Source organism: Schistocerca gregaria, chromosome 4, assembly GCF_023897955.1.
Source record: "Schistocerca gregaria isolate iqSchGreg1 chromosome 4, iqSchGreg1.2, whole genome shotgun sequence".
Classification (NCBI taxonomy): Eukaryota; Metazoa; Arthropoda; class Insecta; order Orthoptera; family Acrididae; genus Schistocerca; species Schistocerca gregaria.
The window spans coordinates 446,132,229-446,159,380 of NC_064923.1; the positions used below are offsets into that span (position 1 = coordinate 446,132,229).

Below are 27,152 nucleotides of genomic sequence, written 5' to 3' on the forward strand. Positions count from 1 at the left end.
GCAAGAAGGTACTTAAAACATCAATGTAGGCCTGTACTGTGATAGTGTCACGCTAAACAACAAGCGGTGCAAACCCCCTCCATGAAAAACACGACCACACCTTAATACCACTGTCTCCGAATTTTACTGTTGGCGCTACACACGCTGGCAGATGACGTTCATCGTGCATTCGCCTTACCCACATCCTGCCATCGAATCGCCACATTGTGTACCTTGATTTGTCACTCCACACAATGTTTTCCACTGTTCAGTCATCCAATGTTTACGCTTCTTACACGAAGCGAGGCGTCGTTTGGCATTTACCGGCGTTATGTGTGGCTTATGATCAGCCGCTCTACCATGAATTCCAAGTTTCCTCACCTCCCGCCTAACTGTCATAGTACTTGCAGTGGATCCTGATGCAGTTTGGAGCTCCTGTGTGATTGTCTGAATAGATGTCTGCCTATTACACATTACGACCCTCTTCGACTGACGGCGGTCTCTGTCAGTCAACAGACGAGGTCGGCCTGTACGCTTTTGTGCTGTACGTGACCCTTCACGTTTCCACTTCACTATCACATCGAAAACAGTAGGCCTAGGGGTGTTAAGGAGCCTTGAAATCTCGAGTACACACGTATGACACAAGTGACACCCAATCACCCTTCGTGAGTTCCGCGGAGCGCCCCATTCTGCTCTCTCACGATGTCTAATGACTACTGAGGTCACTGATATGGAGTACCTGGCAGTAGGTGGCAGCACAATGCACCTAGTATGAAAAACGTATATTTTCATGGGTGTCAGGATACTTTTGATTACACAGTGTAAACGCAACGAAAAGACTGTCAGACATTTAGCTTTCAGGTGAAGCCCTCTTCAGAAAAGAAAACACCCATTTCATTCAGACAAATAAGCTATTTTACGCACACCTAACAGCCATAACCGGCTTTCCAGTCTGTACGTCCGTACGTACATTTGAAAAATATGTTACTGATGTATCTATAACGTAGCTATTATTATTATTATTATTATCATTACAGGGCGTAACAGAAGACATACACATACGTACATACGTAAGAGGTAATGTTTAAACCTGAAAACCAGATTGCAGCAGTTTTTGTCACTTTGAGATCAGCTACGAAAACGTAGAGGGATTTTTTTCCACAATATGTCCTCTTCTCTGTTTCTCCACACCACAGCCGCACACATCACTTTCACAGTAGTCCCACGTCCTCAAGATGTGGCCACGTATCCTTTCTCCCTTTCGGATTATATTGAGTATCGACCATTCGCAGTCAAATCCTGCCACAGCTGTAGTTGAATTTTGAATGTGGTAGGGGTTCTGAAGTAGGTTTTCATTTCACCTTCCTTCCCGCTTCTCGGTGACATCGAAAATGTCTGTGAACCGAAGATCTACCTGAAGGTGGCTCGCGTGACTTCAGGCGTATAGCTGGTACTTTCTGGGAAGCGCTACTTGGAAATGAATCTAACTCGACTTTAAGAATTTGCACCATGCCTTCTTTTGTACTGAGTGAGAGTAGATGGTTCTAACTGTATCATTCAGTATTGCGACTATTTCATTTGTAAGTACGTTGATATTTCCATGTAGGGACACAGTACACAGAAGCTGAACCCTCAAGTGGAAGTACAGCATTGCCTGACGTGTCTGAAATTGTTACCTAGCTGTTTCAGGCTATTTTGTGGACTAGATTTATTCTTGAACTTCACTCCTTTGACAGGTGCGTGCAGTGCTGATTGTCTTCTTGCTCGACATTCTTGAAGCTAGTAGCTCTAACATCGTCGACAGGCAAATTTAACAGAATGGGAGCCAGAAAAATGGTTCAAATGGCTCTGAGCACTATGGGACTCAACTGCTATGGTCATCAGTCCCCTAGAACTTAGAACTAATTAAACCTAACTAACCTAAGGACATCACACACATCCATGCCCGAGGCAGGATTCGAACCTGCGACCGTAGCAGTAGCGCGGCTCCGGACTGTAGCGCCTAGAACCGCACGACCACCGCGGCCGGCAATGGGAGCCAGAATAGATCCTTGGGACACGCCATTGTTCGGGGTTCTTCATCTGCTAGCTTCTCTATTAATAAAAACCGAAAATCTTCCATCAGAGTGTATGCTGTTGAGAAAACTTGGTAACTTCTTCCGTGCAGTAACATAAATATACTAGATCATTACCCCCTCTCTCCATACCGTATTGTAATCTGCCGCCAAATCTACGAAAACTGCATCCTATGTGAGACTTCTCTGAAATACGGATTCAGCTAATGCTGTGGCGGTTATCACTTGACCGCAGCAACACAGATGTTTTCTGAAACATCCTACTCGACTGGGATTATTTTATCAATGCCCTCCTGGACGCGGTGGGGAATTAACTTCTCCAGTAATTTATTTGTTCCGCGGAGTAGGGAGATAGGTCAGTAGGTAGCCGCATAAGTTCCTGCTTTAGCTATTTTCAGAACAACAACTACTTTAGATTTCTTAGACAACTTTGATAGTTTTCCAGTTAGCAAGTTATCGTTGAGGAATTGTAGGAGCATTTGTTTCGTCTGTGAGCATTCAGCTTTAAGGAACTCCGAATACACTCCATCAAACCCAGAAGCATTTGATGTCAGAGAGCTAAGAAAAGTTCATGTATGTCAAAGTCAAAGGCATTATGAGGGTGAGATTCAAACGATATCTGTTTCCGTTTAGAGATTTCTTTTAGAGTTTGTTTATGTGTCTTATCCAGCTCAGTTGTTGAAACTTTTGTTACGTGTGAGAAGAGTCTATACGTCGTAAAATGAAGATTTTCTCACAAATAATCAAGGTGAAAGTAGAATGAAGATTTCGTAAGTGGTAATATGAACTATGGGCCTTGTCATTGGTGGGGAGGCTTGCGTGCCTCAGCGATACAGATAGCCGTACCGTAGGTACAAACACAACGGAGAGGCATCTGTTGAGAGGCGAGAAAAACGTGTGGTTCCTGAAGAGGGGCAGCAGCCTTTTTATTAGTTGCACGGGCAACACATTAATACTCCTCATGTGTAGTTCAACTCAAATCACTGGTACATTACTTGCTAAATTGTGCTTCTGTCTTTGTATCTTATCTGCAAAACAGAAGTTCAGTATGAAGTAAAGTCAACCCAAATAGTTAGGTTTCTTTATGAACCATGCTGGTACTGGGTATAGTTTTGCCTAATTAAGCTGGCGGCCGTTGCTTTGTACGCAATTACATGTTACTTGATTACCAATAGAATCTTGGTTCGGTTCTCGTTTGTTCTGCTACTGTTTCTTTTCAATAGAAATCTTCAGAGAAATGAAAATAATCCGATATCTTAATCATTCTACGCACGATCATGTTCAAATTCAAATCCTTTCACAGGAGCAACATTATCGGCATGTTGCTGATTTAGTAGTAGCCGATGGTTAGACGCCACAGAAGGCGTACACAGTAAGTACTACGTTATGCAAGTAGACCCGAAGTGGATATCACTTCGCCGGAGGCGGATATGAGCGGACGCACGGCTCCATTCGTCAGAGTGAATCAACAGTTAGTTCGACAGAATAAACACCGTGACTAAACACATCATCAGCAATTATCGAAACATGACACCCAGAACAGTCCAACTGGATATTCCATTAGTTATGTTAGACGTTGTTCACTCGAACCGACTTGACCAGTATTCAAAGATAAACTAGTGTAAGTGAACACACAGAACGCTAATTTTCAGTAAATAATGACACGCAAATTCATGTATGAAATTAAGTATTTCACATATCATTATAGTGTATGTACGCTACCTGCGATTATGTTAGGAATTTGATATTACTCAAATGCCTACCAAGACTACACAGGCACACACTCGTTCTTTCGAAGAAATTTTCCTTAACTTTTCGACTTACTTATACATCCAGTTTTGAAATTTCACACTGTATCTCGGCCTTGAACTCTGGAAGTGACAGTGATTTACTAGCGTACTTCGATATTTCAAATACCACCACGCATAGAAGTCACATGGCTTCAAATCATAGGATCTTGATGACTAATTCAAATCAGCGTTGTGAGAAACCACCCGGCCAGGAAATCTCTTTCATAACAAATCTATTGCGGCAATCGATCTGTTACAAGTTGTACTATCTTTAATAAAATCTAACTTCATTAGCATTCACACATTACAGTGCAGACCAGAAAAAACTGTCTTTGCACACTGCAGTAGCGTTAGCCGTCCACTGTTAATGCGTTTCGGGCCTCATTTTCGCACAGGTATGGCCCAGTTACGCCCTCAGTACAAATTGCACACCACACACTCATTCTCCATAATTACTCGCTGATTTTCTGTGCCTCAAACCCCGCAATCTTGCTTCTTTGGGAGGCCACTCTACAGAAAGTGCGCCTCGTCAGTGAATAGAATTTTCTTGATGAAATTATTGTCCGCTCTTTGTTCCGCAAGCACTCAGTGGACAGATTCTCGGCGCTTTCCGTGACCGTTCGGCTTCAGTCCTTGTGTCAATTGGATCTTATAGGCCCAAAGTTGCAGATCCTGTTTGAGAATTCGTTTCACGCTGGTTCTGGGGATATATTATCATCGTGAACGTCAGAGAATAAATTTACAGCCATATTTTCATTCACGATGAGGATGTTTTCCGCAGGACTAATACTAGGACGCTCCGAGGGTTCAATGTCCGCAACTGAACCCGAATTCTAAATTATCAGACTCATCACAGTCGTCTTTTTCGGTACACTAGGTTGAGCAAACATTTCATGGAGTTCGTGAACAGTCTCTGCATTACATTCACCATGTTTGTAATAAGTTTTCCATTTCCGGTGGGGTCAGGGATTTTCTCTGCCTCGTGATGACTGGGTGTTGTGTGCTGTCCTTAGGTTAGTTAGATTTAAGTAGTTATAAGTACTAGGGGACTGATGACCATAGATGTTAAGTCCCATAGTGCTCAGAGCCAATAAGTTTTCTTTACGACAACACGTTTTTCCGCCACGAAGCTCTCCATTCTTACTCACAAAGAAAATAGACGAAAGTTTTGCCACCTTACTAGAACATAAATTGTGGGCATTTCAAAAGTTTTGTTCTTTATTGTACACCCATTACGCTGCCATATATCCTCTTCACACTCAGGTTAAGTAATGTTCACTTTATATCAATAGATGATCGATTATTGTTGCTAATCTGTGTTGCCATCATTTCTGCCGCATTTTGCCTAAATCTCTCTTTTCCCTGTGATGAAGCTTTATAGCAGCTGCGTGCAAGCGACTCACGTCATAATAACGACTACGAGGAGCGTTCAATAAGTAATGAAGCACTCTCTTTCTCAGCCCCTTTCGTTTGAAAAAATGCAGAATTTGTTATGGGAAATTGTGGAATGTTCCCACTTCAGATTTATAGTTTCATGAAGTTCTGATATGTGAAGGTGCTATACGGAGGCTTCAAAATGGCGTCTGTAATGGAAGTGTGTTCGAAGCAGGGTGCTGCCGTAGAGTTTCATTTGACGCAAAAACCAGAGCATCGCACTAGCAGAACGTCTGCGGAGACCTGAGAGTGCACAAAAGCACGGCGAGTCTTTGGTAGAGGCGTCTGTCATCATCGGAACAAGGTTGCGGAAGTGTGTCCGATTCCCCGCGTGCCGGCCGGCCATACACATAGCTGTGAGCCGTGCAGTGTTGGAACGTGCTGGCACTCCCATTCGAGGTGACCAACGGATTACAATCGCTGCACAACTGGACGTATCTGTTGGTAGTGCTGACACACTCGTCCACTAGGGTGTGTGTGCTTGTGTGTGTGTATTGAACCAGTGAATTAGAAACGACGGGGAGGCTTCGTCCCGCCGTAGCCCTCAGTGGTTCACAACCCCACAACAGGCCACAGCAGTCCACCCACCCCATCGCCGCCCCACACAGAATCCAGGAATATTGTGCGGTTCGGCCCCCAGTACACCTCCCCTGGGAACGTCTCATAGCAGACGAGTGCACCACAAATGTTTGCGTGGTAGAGTAATGATGGTGTACGCGTACGTGGACTGTCATAGTGTATGTTGTTGTTGTTTGGGTCTTCAGTCCAGAGACTGGTTTTCTACACTTTCCTGTGCAAGCTTCTTCATCTCCCAGTACCTACTGCAACCTACATCCTTCTGAATCTGCTTGCTGTATTCATCTCCTGGTATCCCTCTACGATTTTTACCCTCCACGCTGCCCTCCAATACTAAATTGGTGATCCCTTGATGCCTCAGAACATGTCCTACCAACCGATCGCTTCTTCTAGTCAGGTTGTGCCACAAATTTCTCTTCTCTCCAGTTCTATTCAATACCTAATCATTAATTATGTGACATAACCATCTCATCTTCAGCATTCTTCTGTAGCACTACATTTTGAAAGCTTCTATTCTCTTCTTGTCCAAACTATTTATCGTCCATGTTTCATTTCCATACATGGCTATACGCCATATAAATTCTTTTAGAAACGATTTCCCGACACTTAAATCTATACTCGATGTTAAAAAATTTATCTTATTCAGAAGCGCTTGCCTTGCCATTGCCAGACTATATATTATCCTCTCTACTTCGACGATCATCAGTTATTTTGCTCAGCAAATAGCAAAACTCATTTACTACTTTAAGTGTCTCATTTCCTAATCTAATTCTCTCAGCATCACCCGATTTAATTCGACTACATTCCATTATCCTTTTTTGCTTTTGTTGATGTTAACCTTTCATCCTCCTTTCAAGACACTGTCCATTCCGTTCAACTGCTCTTCCAAGTCGTTTGCTGTCTCTGACAGAATGAGAATGTCATCGGCGAACCTCAACTTTTTTATTTCTTCTCCATGGATTTTAATACCTACTCCGAATTTTTCTTTTGTCTCCTTTACTGCTCGCTCAATATACAGATTGAATAACATGGGGGATAGGCTACAACCCTGTCTCACTCCCTTCCCAACCACTGCTTCCTTTTCATGCCCCTCGACTCTTATAACTGCTATTTGGTTTCTGTACAAATTGTAAATAGCCTTTCGCTCCCTGTATTTTACCCCTGCCACCTTCATAATTTGAAAGAGAATATTCCAGTCAACATTGTCAAAAGCTTTCTCTAAGTCTACAAATGCTAGAAACGTAGGTCTGCCTTTCCTTAATCTATCTTCTGAGGTAAGTCGTAGGGTCAGTATAGCCTCACATGTTCCAATATTTCTATGGAATCCAAACTGATGTTCCCAGAAGGCATAGTGTAACTGAAATGGAATAAGATGAACCAGCCCGCAGTCACCGAGGCAAGTGGAAAACCGCCTAAAAACCATCCACAGGCTGGCCAGCACACCGGACCTCGACACTAATCTACCGGCCCTATTCGTGCCGTGTACCGACACGCCTTCCCGCTCGGGAAGCAGCGCGTTAGACCGCGCGGCTGGTCGGGCGCACGCTAAGGGTTCTTAAAGATGTGTGTCCACTGGGTTTTATAGTCGCCTGATTGATCATAAAGAGCAAAGGACCATCTGTGCAGAATTGATTCCCCGTTAAGACGCTGATAGTGACAATTTTTGTTGAACATTATCATACGTGATCAAAAATTAAGCGATTACTTCGAACCGGAAATACATGTAGTGGCGGCACACCAACTATCTCCGAAGAAAAAGTTCAAAGGCACACCCTGATCATCACGTAAACTCGTGGCGAGGGTCTTTTGGACTCTAAAGAGGTTATTCTAATTAATTCCCTACCTCACGGTGCCTCGATAAACTCTAAATTGTATTGTGCCACCATCAGGAAACTGAAGGTTCATCGTGTTCGTCGCCACAAAAATGCAAAGGAACTTCTCTTTCTCCGTGACAGCGCAAGGCTTCACACAAGTCTGCCCATTCGAGAGGAGCTCACAAAACGTCATTGGACTCTTCTTTCTTATCCACCCTACAGACTGCATCTCGCACCTTACGAGATCGGTCTGTTAGACCCGATGAAGGATGTACTCCGCAGGAAGCAGTACGAGGGGCGATGGGGAGGCTATTGATGCAGGAACGTGTTGGCTCCCACGTCGACAGGTAGAGTGGTACCATGTTGGCATATACACCTTCCCACTTAGATGGCATAAAGCCGTCGCATTTCACGGAGATTGTGTTGAAAAATACGATTTTGTAGTGAGAAGAGTTGGAAATAATTTGATGTATTGGAATTGAGAACAAATCCAATTTGGTTTTAGAAAATGAATATGTTGCATCCTTCTTGAACCCCCCTTCGTACTTTCGGAAGTAGTGTGTTCTTTCCCTGCCTTATTTATACACTCCTGGCCATTAAAACTGCTACACCAAGAAGAAATGCATGTGATAAACTGGTATTCATTGGATAAATATATTATACCAGAATTGACATGTGATTACATTTTCACTCTATTTGGGTACTTAGGTCCAGAGAAATCAGTACCAAGAACAACCACCTCTGGCCGTAATAACGGCCTTGATACGCCTGGGCATTGAGTCAAACACAGCTTGGATGGCGTGTACAGGTACAACTGCAAAAGCAGCTTCAACACGACACCACAGTTCATCAAAAGTAGTTGCTCGGCCACTATTGACTAGACGTTTTCAATCGGGGAGAGATATGGAGAATGTGCTTCCAGGGCAGCAGTCGAACATTTTCTGTATCCAGAAAGGCCCGTACGGGACGTGCAACATGCGGTCGTGCATTATCCTACTTAAATATAGGGTTTCGCAGGGATCGAATGAAGGGTAGAGCCACGGGTCGTAACGCATCTGAAATGTAACGTCCACTATTCAGAGTGCTGTCAATGCGAACAAGAGGTGACCGAGACTTGTAACCAATGGCACCCCATACCATGACGCCGGGTGATACGCCAGTATGGCAATGACGAATACACGCTTCCAATGTGCGTTCACCGCGATGTCGCCAAACACGGATGCGACCATCATAATGCTGTAAACAGAACCTCGATTCATCCGAAAAAATGACGTTTTGCCATTCGTGCACCCAGGTTCGTCGTTGAGTACACCATCGCAGGTGACCCTGTCTTTGATGCACCGTCAAGGGTAACCGCAGCCATGGTCTCCGAGTTGATAGTCCATGGTGCTGCAAACGTCGTCGAATTGTTCGTGCAGAGCCGGCCGGTGTGGCCGTGCGGTTCTAGGCACTTCAGTCTGGACCAGCGTGACCGGTACGGTCGCAGGTTCGAATCCTGCCTCGGGTATCGATGAGTGTGATGTCCTTCGGTTAGTTAGGTTTAAGTAGTTCTAAGTTCTAGGGGACTGATGACCACAGATGTTAAGTCCCATAGTGCTCAGAGCCATTTGGACCATTTGTTCGTGCAGATGGTTGTTGTCTTGCAAACGTCCCCATGTCTTGACAGGGATCGAGACGTGGCTGCACGATCCGTTACAGCCATGGGGATAAGATGCCTGTCATCTCGACTGCTAGTGATACGAGGTCGTTGGGATCCAGCACGGCGTTCCGTATTACCCTCCTGAACCCACCGATTACATATTCTGCTAACAGTCATTGGATCGCGACCAACGCGAGCAGCAATGTCGCGATACGATAAACCGCAATCGCGATAGGCTACAATCCGACCTTTATCAAAGTCGGAATTGTGATGGTACACATTTCTCCTCCTTACACAAGGCATCACAACGACGTTTCACCAGGCAGCGCCGATCAACTGCTGTTTGTGTATGAGAAATCGGTTGGAAACTTTCCTGATGTCAGCATGTTGTAGGTGTCGCCACGAGCGCCAACCTTGTGTGAATGCTCTGAAAAGTTATCCAATTGCATATCACACTATCTTCTTCCTGTCGGTTGAATTTCGCGTCTATAGCATGTCATCTTCGTGGTGTAGCAATTTTAATGGCCAGTAGTGTACATATTTTAATAATGGCCGTGACCACTGGTAATTTCGACGGTATTAACGTCCGGAAACGTTACTCTTTCTGCCCCGTCGCGTATAGTACCTGCGGAGGGTCGCGCCTACGCGAACGTGCCCACACTCAAAAGTTACCACCGACATTGCGGATCTCAACATTATTTCAGCCACTCGCCGTAAATCAGACTCGTGCGCCGGCCGCTGACCGAAGCCGTTGTGGACGTAACTTTTTTGCCGTTAAGAGAGACTGCTGGCGGCACGCGGTCGGGGCGACGTGGCGTTTGAGAGGGAAGCCGCAGTGTGGAACTCGGCGCAGCAGGCCAGAGCGGAGCGGATTTATTTAGGCGGGCCGGCCGCTTGTCAGCCGGGCGACAAATGAAGCGTAACGCGGCGGGGCGCGGCGCCGTGGCGGGCCGTCCTCGGTTCCCATTTAGGCGCACTAAATTGTGCCGCGGCGCCGGCCGGGGGCGGCGCGCTAACGATGAGCTATGCGGCCGCTGGGAGCGCCGGCGCGGCGCTGAATCATGCGGTCCGGTCCGGCCTCGCGCGTCCCCCGGGCTGCCGCCGCCGCCGGACACTTGCTGCTCGTGTCGCAGCCGCGCGCGCCGCCCGCCGCAGCCGGAATGAGCTGTTTGTCCGTCATCCCCGCTGCGGTCCGCACTCGTAAATGACCGGCAGCTTCTCATCGAGCGCCTAACTACACGCCACACTGGCCGAGTGTCTCGCCCGCCGCACGGCCCCATCGATATCCGTGCTTCCATTATCTGATTGGATAGTGCTACACGACCCTCTCCTACGAATTAATTCCCTGTCTCTTGCGGTAGTTCACATCAGATCAGAATTTGAGCCTTCCTTTTTTTTTTTTACTTCTTTTTGGTTTCACGTGGCCCGCCGTGAATTCCTTTCCTCTCCTGTGTCAACCTCGTTACCTCACAGTAGCATGCTCTTGCACCCTATAGTCCTCAATTATACGTTGGATGTATTTTAGTCCCTGCCCTCCTCTGCGGTTTTTACCCTCTGAAGCATCCATTAGTACAGGGGTGTCTAACACGCGGGCCAAAGCAAGTACCAAAGTGACCTAACAAGGGAACCTCCCTATCGCACCCCCCTCAAATTTAGTTATAATTTGGCACAGTGGATAGGCCTTGAAAAAAATCAATCGAGAAAACAGGAAGAAGGTGTGTGGAACTATGAAAAAAATAAGCAAAATATACAAACTGAGTAGTCCATGGGCAACATAGGCAACATCAAGGATAATCTGAGTACAGGAGCGACGTAGTCCCGTGGTTAGCGTGAACAGCTGCCGAACGAGAGGTCCTTGGTTCAAGTATTCCCTCGAACGAAAAGTTTACGTACTTTATTTTTGCAAAGTTATGATCTGTCCATTCGTTCATTGACGCCTCTGTTCACTGTAATAAGATTAGTGTCTGTGTGTTGCCACCGCATCGCAAAGCCGTGCGATTAGTAGACGAAAGGAGGTGCATCTCCAATGGGAACCGGAACATTTGATCGCAAGGTCATAGGTCAACCGATTCCTCCACAGGAAAACACGTCTGATATATTCTATACGACACTGGCGACGGCATGTGTGTCACATGACAGGAATATGTTGTCGACCCACATAACTAGCACACTTGGCGAATGGGTAACAGGATTCTTCTACCTTGACCGATTTAGGTTTTCTTGTGGATGTGATAATCACTTCCAAAACTGGCGACGGCATGTGTGTCACATGATAGGAATATGTTGTCGACCCACCTAACTAGCACACTTGGCGAATGGGTAAAAGGAGTCTTCTACCTTGCCCGATTTAGGTTTTCTTGTGGATGTGATAATCACTTCCAAAAAAGGGATGAAAACATGAGAATGTCACATAAACTGCAAAAAATGAATGCAACAGTTTCACAGTCGCACAGTTTTCTCTGTGCTCTGTCAAAACATATGTTTTTAACGTTTTCAAACTTTTCCGTGTGTAGACCGTCAAATCCTGCGTATGTCCAAGCAAATCTGAACATGACCTGGAATTGTGGAGAGCGAAGTTGATAATGTGAGAGTGCCTGAACTCTGATAATTGTCTGAAAATATAAAATTAAACTTCTCAGTCGAGGGAAGACTTGAACCAAGGCCTTCTCGTTCCGCAGCTGCTCACGCTAACCACGGGACCACGACCCTCCAGAGTTCACACCGTCCGTGACGTGGCCTATGTTGCCCATGGACTACTCAGTTTGTATATTTTGCTTATTTTTTCATAGTTCCGCACAACTTCTTCTTGTTTTCTCGATTGATCTGTGTTCAGTTTTTCAAGGCCTACCCACTGTGCCAACTTATAAATAAATCTGAGGGTGGTGCGATGGGGAGGTTCCGTTGTAAGAAGTGGGCATCTAACATACGATTGGTGAAAAATATGTTTATGTGAGCTTGTAATAAACTGAATACTTTTACTACGAAGCTGTCGCCACACGCTGCTATCCTCTCATTGGTCCACACCTCTCTTTTTTTTCAGCAGCGGTTATTCTTAGTGTGCCACTCAAAACTACCCGTCCTCTCTCCTTGTCCCCCAAGTACGCTAAAAGGTTGGACACCCCTGTTTTAATAGCATGGAGGTTATTACCTGTTATTACCTGATGACTTAAGAGGGGCAGGACGTCAAACGGGCCGACTTGGTGCAGGAGAGGCACCATAGGACATTTTATTTCCTACTGTCTGTACCTTTACAAATAAATTCATAAAACTTTGTCAGCATGAGCAGTAAGGATTCAGGATTCACAATCATAGCGATGGAAGTGCAAAAACATAACAAAACAAATTTTTTAAGATATGAAATTTCATCATTTTTTCACGTACTGTTGGCTGCATTTGTTGCTATAGGTACATTTTTCTTCACAAGTAAGAGAGATTCTGTGATGAATTTTGCACAGCATACAAACCGTACTTACAGGTGTATGAAACTCTAGAATTTTACAAATCTATTAAAAACTGTGGTATAAATTGAGATAATTAACTTCAAAATTTGATTTTTTTCTAAACACAAAGTTGAAAACGTAACAGCTCATTCATTTTTTCATAAATTAAATATGTTCCAGAGTTTAAGACATCTGTAAGTATGGTTTGTATGCTGTGCAAAATTCATCGAATAGTCTCTCTTACTTATGAAGAAGAGTGTACCTATAGCAACAAATGCAGCCAATAGTAAGTGAAAAAATGATGAAATTTCACATGTAAAAAAAATTATTTTGTTATGTTTCTGGACTTCCGCTGCTACGAGTGTGAATCCTGAATTCTCCCTGGGCATGCTGACAAAGTTTTATGAATAGACTTGTAAAATCACAGACAGTGGAAATTAAAATGTCCTGTGGTGCCTCTCCTGCTCCAAGTAGGCCGGTTTGACGTCCTACCCCCTTAACAATTTACCATCTTCGTTGATTCATTATGGACCATGGGACAACGGCTGGCATGTATTTGAGCAGTCTGTGTCGCCAGGCCACCGAGAGCAGTTGCATAACGATTTGATTCACGGATCCAGTTATATGGCTCCCTCCGTGTATAGCGATTTTACCACTATGACGTGTGGGGCCTGCAGACGGCTCAAAATGGTTCAAATGGCTCTGAGCACTATGGGACTTAACATCTTAGGTCATCAGTCCCCTAGAACTTAGAACTACTTAAACCTAACTAACCTAAGGACATCACACACATCCGTGCCCGAGGCAGGATTCGAACCTGCGACCGTAGCAGTCAAGCGGTTCCGGACTGAAGTGCCTAGAACCGCACGGCCGCCGTGGCCGGCCCTGAATATGGCATCAGTGTAATGCCGAAACTGGTGGCACATAATAAGTTCATAAAATAAAATTTCTACAATACATATGGCTGTTGGTAAGTTATTGCATTAAGAAATAACATTTTTCCGCTATCCTGTCCCTTCCTTTTGTCAGTGCTTCCCATGCGTTCCTCTCTTCGCCGATTCTGCATCCGCAGTCCTCCCGTTATCAGCACAGCTAATTCTCAACATTCTTCTGTAGCACCACGTCTCAGACGTTTCCATTGTCTTATTCTCCGATTTTCGCACGGACCTCAATTCACTAACGCACAATCCCGTGCCCTAAATGTACATTCTCAGAAATTTCGATCTCGAATTAAGGACTATGTTTGATACCAGCGGACTTCTTTTTACCAGGAATGTTCTCTTGCCTATGCAAGTCCGATTTTGATGTCCTCCTTGCTCCGTTCGTCATGGGTTAATTTCTTTCCAATGTAGAAGAATTCCTTAACTTCTTCTGCTTTGTGATTACCAACTTGGACGTTAAGGTCCTCTGTGTTCTTATTTCTGCTACTTCTTATTACTCGTACTGTCGTCTTTCTTAGATTTACTCTCAGTCCATATTCTGTTACTCATTAGGCTGATCGTCCCATTCAACAGCAGATGCAGTTCTTCTTGACTTTGATTCAGGATAAAAATGTCATCAGTGAATCTTATCATTGATATCATTTCACCCTGAATTGAATCCCTCTTTTTAACCTTCCTTTTAATTCCGCCATCGTTTCTTCGATATGTAGATTGAAAAATACGGGAGAAAGACTGCATCCCTGTCTTCCATCCTATTTAATCCGAGCACATCGTTCTTCTTCTTCGAATGTTATTGTTCCATTTTGGCCCATGTACATGTTGCATATTACTTGCCTTTCCGTGTAAGTTACTCCAATTTTTGACAGAATTTCAAACATCTTGTAGCACTTTACATACATTGTCTAGGCCACCCGACGTTGGGCTATAGACTATTGGAAAACTCTGGCATGGTCAGATCAGTCCCAATTTCAGTCAGTAAGAGTTAGTGGTAGATTTCGAGTGTGACACTGAACCCAAAAAGGCTATTAAAATTGGTACTCTGAAACAGAAGAACAAAAAAAAAATCTATGTATTCAAAAGAGGAAAAAACATGGCTGCTGTATGGACATACGGTACTTCATCTGAAAAACCAGCGACGTTTATCGGTTGCAAAAGAGAAAAACCTATGGAGGATGTTGTCATTTCTCCGTCAATAGCTCAGGGAGTTGTAAGAAACAGAAGTCAAAGTTGAGAGATGTTGTCCTGAATTTCATTTTGTTACTCTCGAGTAAAAGATTTAAAAGTTATGAGAAAATGTTTTTGTTGTATTCAGTCCTACTAATTAAAATATTACTGCTGTATTTCTGAACTTGTACTATAGCAAATAAAACGCAGTGCCTCAATATTAATGGTACCTGAAAGAAAAACTTTCTTATTGGCACTTAGAATCAATCATTTCCAGGGTATGGCACTTAGAACGTTTTTAATAGATTATTTACCTTCTAATTTGCCTCATTATAGTTTTCAGTGACGTGGTTAACAACATATTTCTGTGGTTTGAAAATACGTTCTAATTTCTTTTTTTGATTCTCCAGACAAATGTGTGATTTGGCACTTAGAATATTTAACATTTTCACTTTTCATTTATCTTTGTGCTCCGAAAGCATTGTTAGTCGTTAACATTGTTGTGTTGTCCCTCTCTCTTTCTTTATAAATCAAGGAAACCTGTTGTTCAGCATTTTAACTGTATGTCAATCAATTTAGAGAGGAATTCCGCCTTCTGCAAGACTTCTTTGTAATTTAGTTTTCACTCAGACGCGTTCCAGAATTTTTTGTACTGTCTTCAGTAGGTTCATTTGTGTATTTTTCTTCTGCAAAATTGTTGTTACATGTTATCTTTAAAGAAAATTTTGGTAAAAATATTTACATGTGTAAAATGAGCAATTATATTCAAATAATTTGCATTGTATAGGATACATACAAAACTGAGGCATGTGTCATTGTGCTGAAGCATTCTTTGTTCTTTATCTACTATACATTTAAATTTCTTAGTTTTGTTGTATATTTGGAAATAAAGTGGATGTATGCCTTTGTTTACATACATCACATGAAGCTACGGATGTTTGTGCTAGTAGCTCTAAGTCTACTACGCAATCTCCAGCTTGTCATCTGTAACCAGCAAAACGTTATTTTGTTTTTCTGTTTACTATAAATCTCCGACAGAGACCCACTATGTATCGTGATAATAACGCTTTATAGAAGAAAAATAAACAAATAAACCCACTGAAGATAGCACAAGAAGTGCTGAAACACATCTGAATGGGACCAAAACTAAAGAGGTGTCATGATGCATAAGGTGGAATTCCTTTCCTATTTTCTTAGCAAGGGAGAAATAGGAAGAACTGCAACATTCACAAAATGATCAATGAATCGATGTATTTGTATGTTCTCATATTATGTCACTAATATGTGTTTTGTGCTGAATGACAGTTAATTACGTTTTAGGTTTCTAGAGACTGAAGGCCAAATAAATCAAAAGAAAAAGAAGAGAGCAGTAAAGAATAGTGTCGGATTAGCTACAAGGGACGCACCATATTGCTTTTCACTTTATTGTTTCCCATAGTTCATGGTGCACCAGTTGACTCTTCGTTACAGTTACAGCTATGTAGTACTTTGGTCTAAGCAAAGGTTGCAGTATACTGACTAGAAGTGTAATCCCTGCACAGTAGAACCTACAGCCCATTTTCCAGACTGCTGTCTTAGCGTGAGCAGGCAATATGGAGTGTGATGGTCAGGAACGACGCTGCACACCGTGGTTTCTGTGGAAGGAGGATGTGAACACTGCGGATAATCGCAGCCTACTAGTGTCGGTGTGTGGAGAGAGCGCAGCGTCACGAAAAGTGCTCTCGAAACACAGTTCTCGTCCCCATACGAGTCAAAACACCATGGGTACCAAGTCCGCCCCGGTAGCTGAGTGGTCAGCGTGACGGATTGCCAGCCTACGGGCCCGGGTTCGATTCCCAGCTGGGTCAGAGATTTTCTCCGCTCAGGGACTGGGTGTTGTCTTAATCGTCATTTCATGCCCACACGGCGCGCAGGTCGCCCAATGTGGCGTCGAATGTAATAAGACCTGCACCAAGGCGGCCGGACCTGCTCCGCAAGGGGTCTCACGGCTAATGACACCAAACACTCATTTTCATTACCATGGCTGCCATTCACAGGAATGGGGTTCCAGCTACTGTCACTTTCACCATATTCTCCTAACATTTTTTTTAAGTTCTGTAGATCCTCCTCGAGCCGCTCTGGAGTCTGTCGCACGCACTACCGGACAGCTACTCGCAGTTCCTGGAAGTCTGCGAAGTGATGTCCGGGCAGAGATTTCTTCATAGCCCCTATTTCGTGGTGTTGACAAGATGCCAAGTCAGGAGAATACAGCTGGCGTGAGAGTACCTCGAAGACTATTTCAGCGATGACAACCGTGTTTTCCCGACTCGTAAGGGGACGAGAGCCAACGGACTTGCCGCAGCTGTAACACTTGGTCACATCACGGAAAGTAAGTGCACTTGGGGTTGGGTAGCCCTTCGATAGGTGATCGTCCTGGTGTTCCGAGCGATGCTGGCAAGCAGGGTGCCCTCAACCATTGCGAGACAGCTTGAGAAGGTACTTGATTGAGAAGTAGCGGCTGTGGTCACGAAAACTGACAACTCCCGGGAGAGGGGTGTGTTGATCGTTATTCCCCTCCATATTCTCATCCAGTGAGACCTATAGACTGACGATGTCACGGCGGTCGGTCGGTGGCGTTGGATCTTCCGCGGCCTGATCCGACAGAGGCATGGGGACGGTCGTTATCATGTTGGAAGACCATTTTTGGTGGCATTACACACCTGTACATATTGCCACCATTCGCTTGTGACTATCCACAGAGTTTACACCCTCCTTCCACAAAAACCATGTTATCCAGGGCCCTCCTCGATGATCACACTCCGTGTTGTCCGCTCACGTTACGACAGTTGGTGACATGGGTTTTACTGTGCAGGGATCACACTTCTAGTGAGCGTCCTGCCACCTACGGTCAGACCAGCGCACTACATACTGCCAACTGTTATGGCGTGTCAAATGGCACACCGTTGATGCCGGGATAAAATAAAGTGTAAATCAACATGGAACGCCCTTCATATTACACTGAGAATTGTGAAAGGGGGGGGGGGAGGTTGTTTGCAGGTTAATTGGATTTGCAATGTGTTCTGTGTTGTTAACGCTTGGAGACGATGTCAGGGTGGCGACTTGGCCTGTGGTGGGGTGACGCCCGGAGTGTGGCGAGGGCTACCTGGTGCGGCCGGGCGCCGGGCGCGGGGTGCGGCGCGGGCATGCCGTGGTGGTACATGACGTCGTGCTTGAGCTGCGGCAGCCCCGGCGTGGCGCTCGCCTGGTGCTTGCCCATGTCCACCGCCGCCAGCGCCTCCGCGCGGCTCAGCAGGCCGTCGTTCAGCCCGCTGAACAGGTCGCCCTGCAACACCGAAACACGCGCACACCGTCAGCTCACATGAGTTCACTCACTTGTTAGCAACACAGGCCTACATACACTGGTGTCCAAAATTAAAGCAACAAACAGCCATTTCCCCGTCCTGCGTCTAGTTCACGACGTAATCACACAAATTGTCAACAGATGTCCGTCTGACTGTGTTCTGCGCGCAACATGGCGTTGAGGTCAACGAACAACCACGCCGACGATGACGTCAGGGCACCTAGCAAAGGGGTTTTCGCCGGCTAGTCCCACCTCCACAATCGCTGTGCACACAGTCGCAGACGGAGCGGTATGGCACACAGAGGACGCCTACCAGACTCTCTGTGGTAGAGAGCCATACGAAGAATTGAAGCAGGAGAAACTTACGTTGCTCCACGGACCGAAACTCTATTCCGAATACCAGAGCAGGGCTGAACACGTGTGACATCAGAAAGAGAGGAGCGTTATTTGGCTTTAAGGGCGCGACAACACCGCCTTAGTGTTGCAAGGGCCGGCCGCTGTGGCCAAGCGGTTCTAGGCGCTTCAGTCCGGAACCACGCTGCTGTTACGGTCGCAGGTTCGAATCCTGCCTCGGGCATACATGTGTGTGATGTCCTTAGCTTAGTTAGGTTTAAGTAATTCTGAGTCTAGAGGACTGATGACCTCAGTTGCTAAGTCCCACATCTACGTCTACATATATACTCCACTAGCCACGAAGCGGTGTATGGTGGAGGACACAATTCGTGCCAAATTCATATTTCCCCTCCTCTGTTCCAGTCGCGGATTACGTGAGGGAAAAACAACTGTCTGAAAGAGATCTGTAACGCTCTCGCCATGGCTAAATGTACTAGTCACGAATCTTGCCGCTCTTTTTTGCACCTTCTCAATCTCTTGAATCAGACCCAACTGGTAACGGTCCTATACAGACGAACAATAAGACTGGACGAACGAGCGTATCGTAAGCAATTTCCTTTCTAGAGTTCGCCTTCCCCGTTACTCTCCAAGACTTGTGAGCAGCTCTGCAGGAAGAATGGGCCTTATTCCGTCAACATGAGAATGATGACATAATTCATAGTAAACCCCGTCGGCCGGTCAGAGTTGCCGAGCGGTTCTAGGCGCTTCAGTGTGGAACCGCGCGACCGCTACAGTCGCAGGTTCGAATTCTGCCTCGGGCATGGACGTGTGTTTAAGTAGTTCTAAGTTCTAGGGGTCTGATTACATCAGATGTTAAGTCCCATAATGCTCAGAGCCATTTGAACCAGCCAAACCCTGTCGTTTTCAGGTGTGTATTGCTGCCAGAGGTGGCCACACCCCATACTGAGCACATTAACCAGTTGCCGGAATACGTGTGCAAACCCTTTAAGTTGGAAAAAACGACTACCGTTATGAAAGTTGCAGTTATTTATGCTCTGTATTCTTTACATTATTTCCACTTTATTATCACCTGTTAATACTGTTTTGTGGATAAATAAACGCAATCGTGAAAAATTTCCGTTTGTTGCTTTAATTTGGAGCACCTGTATATTCACATACTGGTGTCCAAAACTTAAGGACGAAAGTAACTTTCGCATGATGTGTCAATGCCGAGTAACATAGCTCGATAAAACTTTCACGAAACATACAAAGAACAACAACGGTATGGTATAGAAGGTAAATGAAAGAAATGAACGGAAATGGGTCTTTTATTCAAACACAGTAACTACACTGAAGTTACTCTGATTTTTAATGGTCCCCTCGACAATGCAAAGAACAGGTCGTGATTCACAATGGGATGTGTCATCACCACAGACGGCAGTGCTTGCTCTGCAACGTCCTCTCATGAAGGCCAGCAGACAGATATGGAGTTCTTACGGTAGGTCGCTCCATTCCACCACCAGCGCCACTGGCAATTGTGGATAGTCTTTGATGCTTGTGGACATATTGGAATACATCTCCACAACATATCCCACACGTGATCGTCGGCAGACTTAAATCGGAGGAGTAGACAGGCCAGTTCATTCGCCGAATATCCTCTATTCCAAGAACTCCCCCACCTTTGGTTTTCGATGCGGTTGTGCATTGTCATCCCTAACATGACATCATAACTAAATTTACCTCTGCAAAGACGCAGGAAGGAGCATACTGTCACAATAAGTTGACCGGTAAGAGTACTGTGTTCGCATGCCTGAGGATCAGTACTCCCGCGCAAGATTGTGCCTCTACACGCCAAAACAACTGGACCACCAAAGCGGCCACGTTTGACAATGTTCCTGTGTGCGTTTTGTGTTCCCAGCTGTCGCCATATGAGGGCACATCCAGAACCACGACTCAGGCTGGATCTGCTCTCACCCACGAAGAACATGTGATCCCACTCCTCGTTGGTGCAGTACCTATGCTGTTGGCTACATCACAAACCATGGCGTCGTTGCGCGCATGTCAATAAACGCAAATATATTCCAAACTTCTGCAGATGCCCCAGTATACGCTAAGTTAAATGTATATATCGAAATCTAATCGCTTGTATTAAGTTACATCTAGCAGTTACCGACCTATACGTGGTTCCACAAAACTGTGCCATGTGAGATCTGGCTTTACGCAGTTAAATACACAAATTGGATGAGTTAGCAGACTGTTCTGTTGAGAAACAATTTAGATTTAATTTGTGAGTACAGGAACAGTTGGAGCATGTGCTGATTTTCCCTTAAATTAAAAATCTATTGTTCTTAGAATTAAGCGCCCACTACAAGCTTATTTAGGATGAAAAACGAAAAATTCCGGACATCTTGTTTGGTTACTCCGACCCCAAATACGACATCCATTCACATGAGAATCCGAATGAGATATAAGAGGTTACATTGGCATCTGTCCCCCTTAGTATATTATTTAGCAGCTCGTGGTTTCGTCCTATTACGCCCTTTTGTTTCGGTGTAGGTGAATTTTGTATGAATACTACCGGAATGTGGACTGGATGAAATTGTGGGAATACCAAGATTCAAACTTAGGTGAAGACGAGATGTACTCCTGCGTCGGCGGAAAAACTGTGGAGTAAACTCGACATTATCTTCTGGGTATGTACCCTTGTGCCTCATTCTTCTCTTCTCAGCTACGCTTCCTTCTCTTGACTTACTAAGCAAAGCAATGCTTTTCTCATTTTGAACACTACAAAGTATGGAAGGAAAATTAAGGTTTAACTTTCCGTCAGTAACGAAGCCATTGAACAAGTAGCACGAGACAAGAATTGAGAAAGATCGAGAAGGAAGTCGGCTGTTTCGTTCCGAAACCAGTCATGCCAGTGTTTGCTTAAAAGGTGAAGAGAAATCGTGGGTTTCAGCCACCGCATTATACTTTACGCGTTTTAGCCACTGCGTCATACAGCTTTGTTTGCAGCGTATACTCTTTTACACATTCGTATACATTTCCACCAAGCTGATATTGTCGCATTAGCCGACTTTCAGCCAGAATGTTGCAATGGGCTACACAGCAAAATTTTCACACATATCTTGTATACAGATAATTATTGTGACAACAGTTTGCATTCTTTCTTTGAAAACTCTATATGAGTTAGTCAAATACGTGCAGAGAAGTAGAACAGAGACAAAACTCACAACCGCGGATAAGACACTAAACTTTAGAGCAAAGTTCATAAAACGAAAAAGATTTCTCCGCAGGTGTATGTCGTGTAGAAGTGTTTCCAAATAACCTCTTCAGGGTGGTCTGTCACGCAAAAAGGATTTCGAAAGGCCGAGGACAAAACAGTAAGTCATTGTATTCAGCCCGAAACCGGAAACATTAAAGAATCATGAAACGCTTATTCCTGGCTCTGTTCACTATTGAGATCGTTAATCGAAAATAATAGCGTTTCTGTTCTTTTTTGAATAATTATATCTACTGAGGAAGTCAAGTTCTGTTGATGACAAAAATGAATATTATTTCTTGATCCTTTGCCTTTGATGTAAGTTGTACGGCACGCAACAGAAGCCTGCGTTGTATTCTCAGTTCGCTTGTTGTTAGTTTCATGTTGTCTAGCTTCATGATGTCTGCTACGAGCTATACATGAATCGCTCTGTGACTGGACTTTATTTTCGTCCTTTCATACCATTTCTCTACATTTAATAGTCGCCATTTCTCTTACACTGAGATCATTTGCAATCTACTACAATTATCCTAGACACCGATACTCCATGAAACATCACCAACGCCTTAGAATACCTGCATAGCGAAAAAGTCCTTTGAGTTACGTCTTTCAATCGAAAACACAGACTTAAGAGGTAGCAGCTGTGGCTGTTACAGTCGCTCAGGAAATGGGTTAATCTCATGACAAGACTGGGTTACCACGTTAAAGCTATGAATACATATATAAGGGAAAAATCATAACAATAGATAGTTTTAATTGTCTCTATAATCTTGTTATTATTTGTTTTGTAAGATATGCTATCTACGATGAGCAAGCTTGATTACAAAATCTGTTCAATATTTTGTAGGAAAATGCTGAAGAGATATCTAAAATTTGGAATGTCATCACATGATGGAAGGCTATTAGGCTGTTACAGGTGAGGTTAGTTAAAGCATGGTACGACAATCCATTTGCCACAAATGAGCTGCGAAAAAAGCCACAATAACTCAAAGAAAACTATGCAACAATTTTGCTGCCTCCATCGTATATATCCCAAAGCGATCACGAGAATAATAGGCAATTAGGCACTCGCTGAGATGTGTCATCATCATCCACTGTTTTCCACTCCAGCTGCGCGGTGAGATTTACATACGCACACCACATATGTCTGCCCACGTATAATTCGTACCTCAGGGTTGCATCCGAGCTGACTCCTCTAGTCCCCATGTCCTCCTTCAGTTCGTCCAGCCATCTTCCTTAGTTTTCCTACCGATTTTCTATCAGATCACGTATGAACGTAGCCGTTGTTTGATATCCATCCCTCGCCCATTCGTTTAACATGGGCAAATCACCTAAAACGAGTCCTTGTAATTTTTTCGTAAGGATCTATTCTCCTTTCCTTATTTCTTTATTTCTTATCGTATCCTTCCTAGATTTCTGTGCCATGGTTGGTAAGAGCTTCGTTTCTGTGACCTACAGTTTTCTGTCGGTCTGTTTAATTGTTGCCTTGTTTTCTACGCCATGTGTTACTAGGTCATAAGATATGAAAATATTTTGATTTGTTCTTTCCAGACGATATTTAACACTTGATGGCAGAACTGATATGATTTTTTAATTCATTTACTGATTTCAGGCTGAATCCTGTTACCGCTTGAAGTGATTGTAAGGTTTTAATGTGTTTTTTACCATTGTAAATAATTCGCCTTTACGGTACTGGGACAAGGTGCATGAGCGAGCTGCACTAGTAGCGGATATGATCCTCGACTGTGTGTTTAATGTAATCTGTGGTGCGCTTGGTCGCCAGCCAATTGTGAAACGCTGGAAAATTATTGTTACAGGCATAGTAGCAAGCAATTGAGTTTCAGAGAAGACGATCTGATATTTGGGAATCTGGTAGAAATTATCTAGAATACTTCATTATGGTGATGAAAAATTGTTCATAAAATTATTTTATTGTCTGTATTGACAGAGAAGATTTTTGGAGGAATATATCAAGGTAGCCCATACGTGTGCAAAAATGAAATGTTTGTTTGTCAGAACAATCAATTGAAGGGAATCTCCGTCCCTTAGATCAGTAATAATATTCATGATTTGTGTACACTTCATCTCTTTGTTTTCATTGTGGCACAAATTAGGCAAATCATCAAATTAATTCTCAATTACGAATAAGGACTATCATCAGCTGTAGAATGGAATGACGACAATGAAAGTTTGTGCCGGACCGGCAGTCGAAACCAGATGCCTTGCATTACCATTTATCTATCCGTGCCTGACTCGCAGCCAGACCCAAACTTCCATGTGTTGTCAATCATGTTTCTACGACCCGTACTCGTACATCCACTACGTATATTCCTGTGCAGGTCAGACGTTGTACTTGAAAGTCGCTTGCCCTGTATCGGCAAATAAATACGATATTGCACTGCCTGTGTTATTCGTATTACGATGCAAAGTTCCTTTGGACACACATATACGAATAACATATACGGCAACGTCGTATATATCGTATTTACGCAACTGGTTTAAATGTTTGTAGTTTTGTAATGAGAGAGATCCGCAATTTTTAGAGTGTTCTTTAGATTGTACAGTATTTTATAAAGTAAAACCCACCTGCATCATTCGTAGTAAAGTTTAAAATGCTTTGTCGCGTGCAAAGAAAAATTTAGAGTAGATCATTTTTGTTTAACTGCTGCGTTTACTGATTCCAATTTACTTTCCAGAAGTGCAGTACACCAGCCATAAAACAGCACGCTGGGTGAGAGGTAAGTTACTTTTATTTCAGGGCAGACCCCACTTTGCATTCTTGTGGGTAAACAGTACATAGTCAGAATATCGAGGCGTTGTGTTAAGTAAGCAGATTATTCTACAGTAAACAGTGTAGGTTTTCTGAAACAGTTATTTTCTATCGTGTTTATCAATATTTTATTTTGTGGATATTTCAAGTCAGGTATTGCACTTCATAAGACGTAACTTTTGTGATGTACTTCAGCATCGAGAGTCAATAAAATAATTTTCTCTAAGGATATAGTTGATTACTTTTCGCATTTAATTAGATTTATTTTCATTATTTCAAATTCAGCATTTCATTAAGATTTAAGTTGTATTTCATGACACTATTCACATGCGTAACAAAGGACCAACAAGGAGTCAGTTTTGCTCAGCAGTTGAAAACGATATCTAAAACACACGCTAAGCGAGGAGAGAATTTTTTAGAAAAACAACATTGCATGTTTCATATATAGAGGAATTGCATAAAAAGCTTACATGATGCGCCCAAGATACTTGTAGTTATCTCTTGTTTCCAGCTGTGTATCTTCCAGCCTTATTTTTCCTTTTTTGTTCTGTCTGATAGTTAATATTAAAACAGTTATTTATTTATTTATTACTAATTCATGTGTTACCTCTCTGTATTACCCCAAATTCATTGTTGTTCTGCTCCATTCCTTTCATTTTTGCCTCGTTCAATACCCCGACATGGGATAGGACACCAAATCACTAGCACTGGTACGAAGTACTCCCGGCCATGTACAGTGTATTAACTAACAGAGTATATACGTACAGCATATAGTGACAGAAACTGTTGCGTCACCGCGTGCCATGTTGTTCCGCAACGTTTCGACACCGTCGATCCTCTTCAGGAAAAAAGAGTGAAGCTGGTCTGCGAAACAGCGAATTTCGCGAGCCGGTGGCGGATTGCGTGGGGCTGCGTTTACAGCGTGCGCCCGGCGCAGCGCGACCGCAGGGGCGCAATAAATGGGGAGGGGGTTAGGAGGGGAAGGGGGTTGCGGGAGGGGGGGAGGGGGCGGGGGAAGGGGGCAGGCCGTCCACTTGACGCAGCGCCCTCGCTCCCCTCCGGCAAAACTACTAAGTTTGCTGGTAAAATATTTATGAGCCCGACTCTCCTTCTTTTAGGCCGCCTCCTGCAGGGAAACAGTCCCCGCAGAGTCTCCTGTTTTGTCCGCGTGTTTTCCCCGACATTTGTCGTCCTCCTTTTGCCGTTTATACGCTGCGTTGTCTCTTCTTTCCGTCTTTCTCTGTCTCTCTCTACCTCCCCCATCCCCCTTTCTCTCTCTCTTTCTGCACTGCGACTCGCATACGCAGTCCGTGTTATTCGCCGGCAGCCCTTGGCAAATGTGACTTGAAACTCTCCTTGCATGGGGAAATGGAACCTATACCTAACACGTGACGTACATACGGTAAATGTATATTTTCAGGAAATTGAGAACTAAACTTATTGAGTCTTCTCCTCATGAAATGTTCGTGCTTTCGGGATATCAAAAGTACAGGAGTTTATAAGTGAAAAACATCAATAATTCGAGTGGTAGTGATAATATGAGATGCAATAATTGCAGAAAGTTACATTTTCAGCTACAGATGGGGTTTTCCGCCTATTATAGTAAACACTGATCAAGCTTTGAGGTGCGTGGTTATCTGTCGCATTGAATTTTAAAGTAAAGCTTTGTGCATTTAACGATATTCCAAATAACATGGTATTATTTCGTTTTTTGCTGCTATATACACCAAAGTATTATTTGGACCTGACGCTTTCTCTTTATTTAAAGCACCCTCAGTTATTGATATTTTTCGTTCCTGTTATTCCCGTGCTTTCTTCTATACACGGGCGTTCATCTGTGTTTAGTAGAACACCTGGCATTAATGCAGAAGTTAAAGAACTGACCACTGAAGACGCATTAAAAATTTGTAGTAGGTTTGGTCCAAATAAGACTTCGTACTATTGTAAAAGACAGAATCCACACGATAGTAACAGAGGGAAGAGTGCTGAGTAAAAATTGTACAGGGAACCAGGTTCAAATGGATGCAGGCTGTATTAGTTATTTAGATATAGAGAGGCTTGCTCAGCGTAAATTAGTGTGGAGAGCTGCATCAAACCAGTCACTGGGCTGACGACCACAACAGTAACATTACCACTTAGGATGAGCAACGACGACTCGAAACCAATATATTGTGATTAACATCTCAATAAATGGGAAACCTGTTCCAGATTATTTGGTTCATTTTGAGAAAAGTGCTCTCATTCCAGGACGACACTTCTGAAGGAACTAGGATGAAAGGGGCAAACTTCGTAGCAGCTGATCGAAGTACAATAACATACAGGGTACCTCATACCTTTTGGATGAAATTGAAGCTAGTGATGTTGGGTCCACAACCGATTATGTTAAGAACGGGCAACCAATGGTCGAGAGTGCAATTTTACTGTGTTATGAACATACAAAGCCTACATCGCATAACAACAATACAAAAAATGGCTCTGAGCGCTATGGGACTTAACGTCTGAGGTCATCAGTCACATAGAACTTAGAACTACTTAAACGTAACTAACCTGAGGACATCACACACATCCATGCCCGAGGCAGGATTCGAACCTGCGACC

The 27,152-nt window shown here is 43.9% G+C and overlaps 1 protein-coding gene across 1 annotated transcript in view; it reads right to left on the bottom strand.

Annotated features, from left to right (window-relative positions):
• The window catches only part of LOC126267364 (inhibitory POU protein), a 449,384-nt gene that overhangs the window by 20,701 nt on the left and 401,531 nt on the right, over positions 1 to 27,152 (bottom strand). The window contains exon 4 of the mRNA XM_049972505.1: positions 17,995 to 18,174. Within this exon, the coding sequence (XP_049828462.1) occupies positions 17,995 to 18,174 (180 nt within the window). The remainder of the gene's footprint in view (positions 1 to 17,994; positions 18,175 to 27,152) is intronic.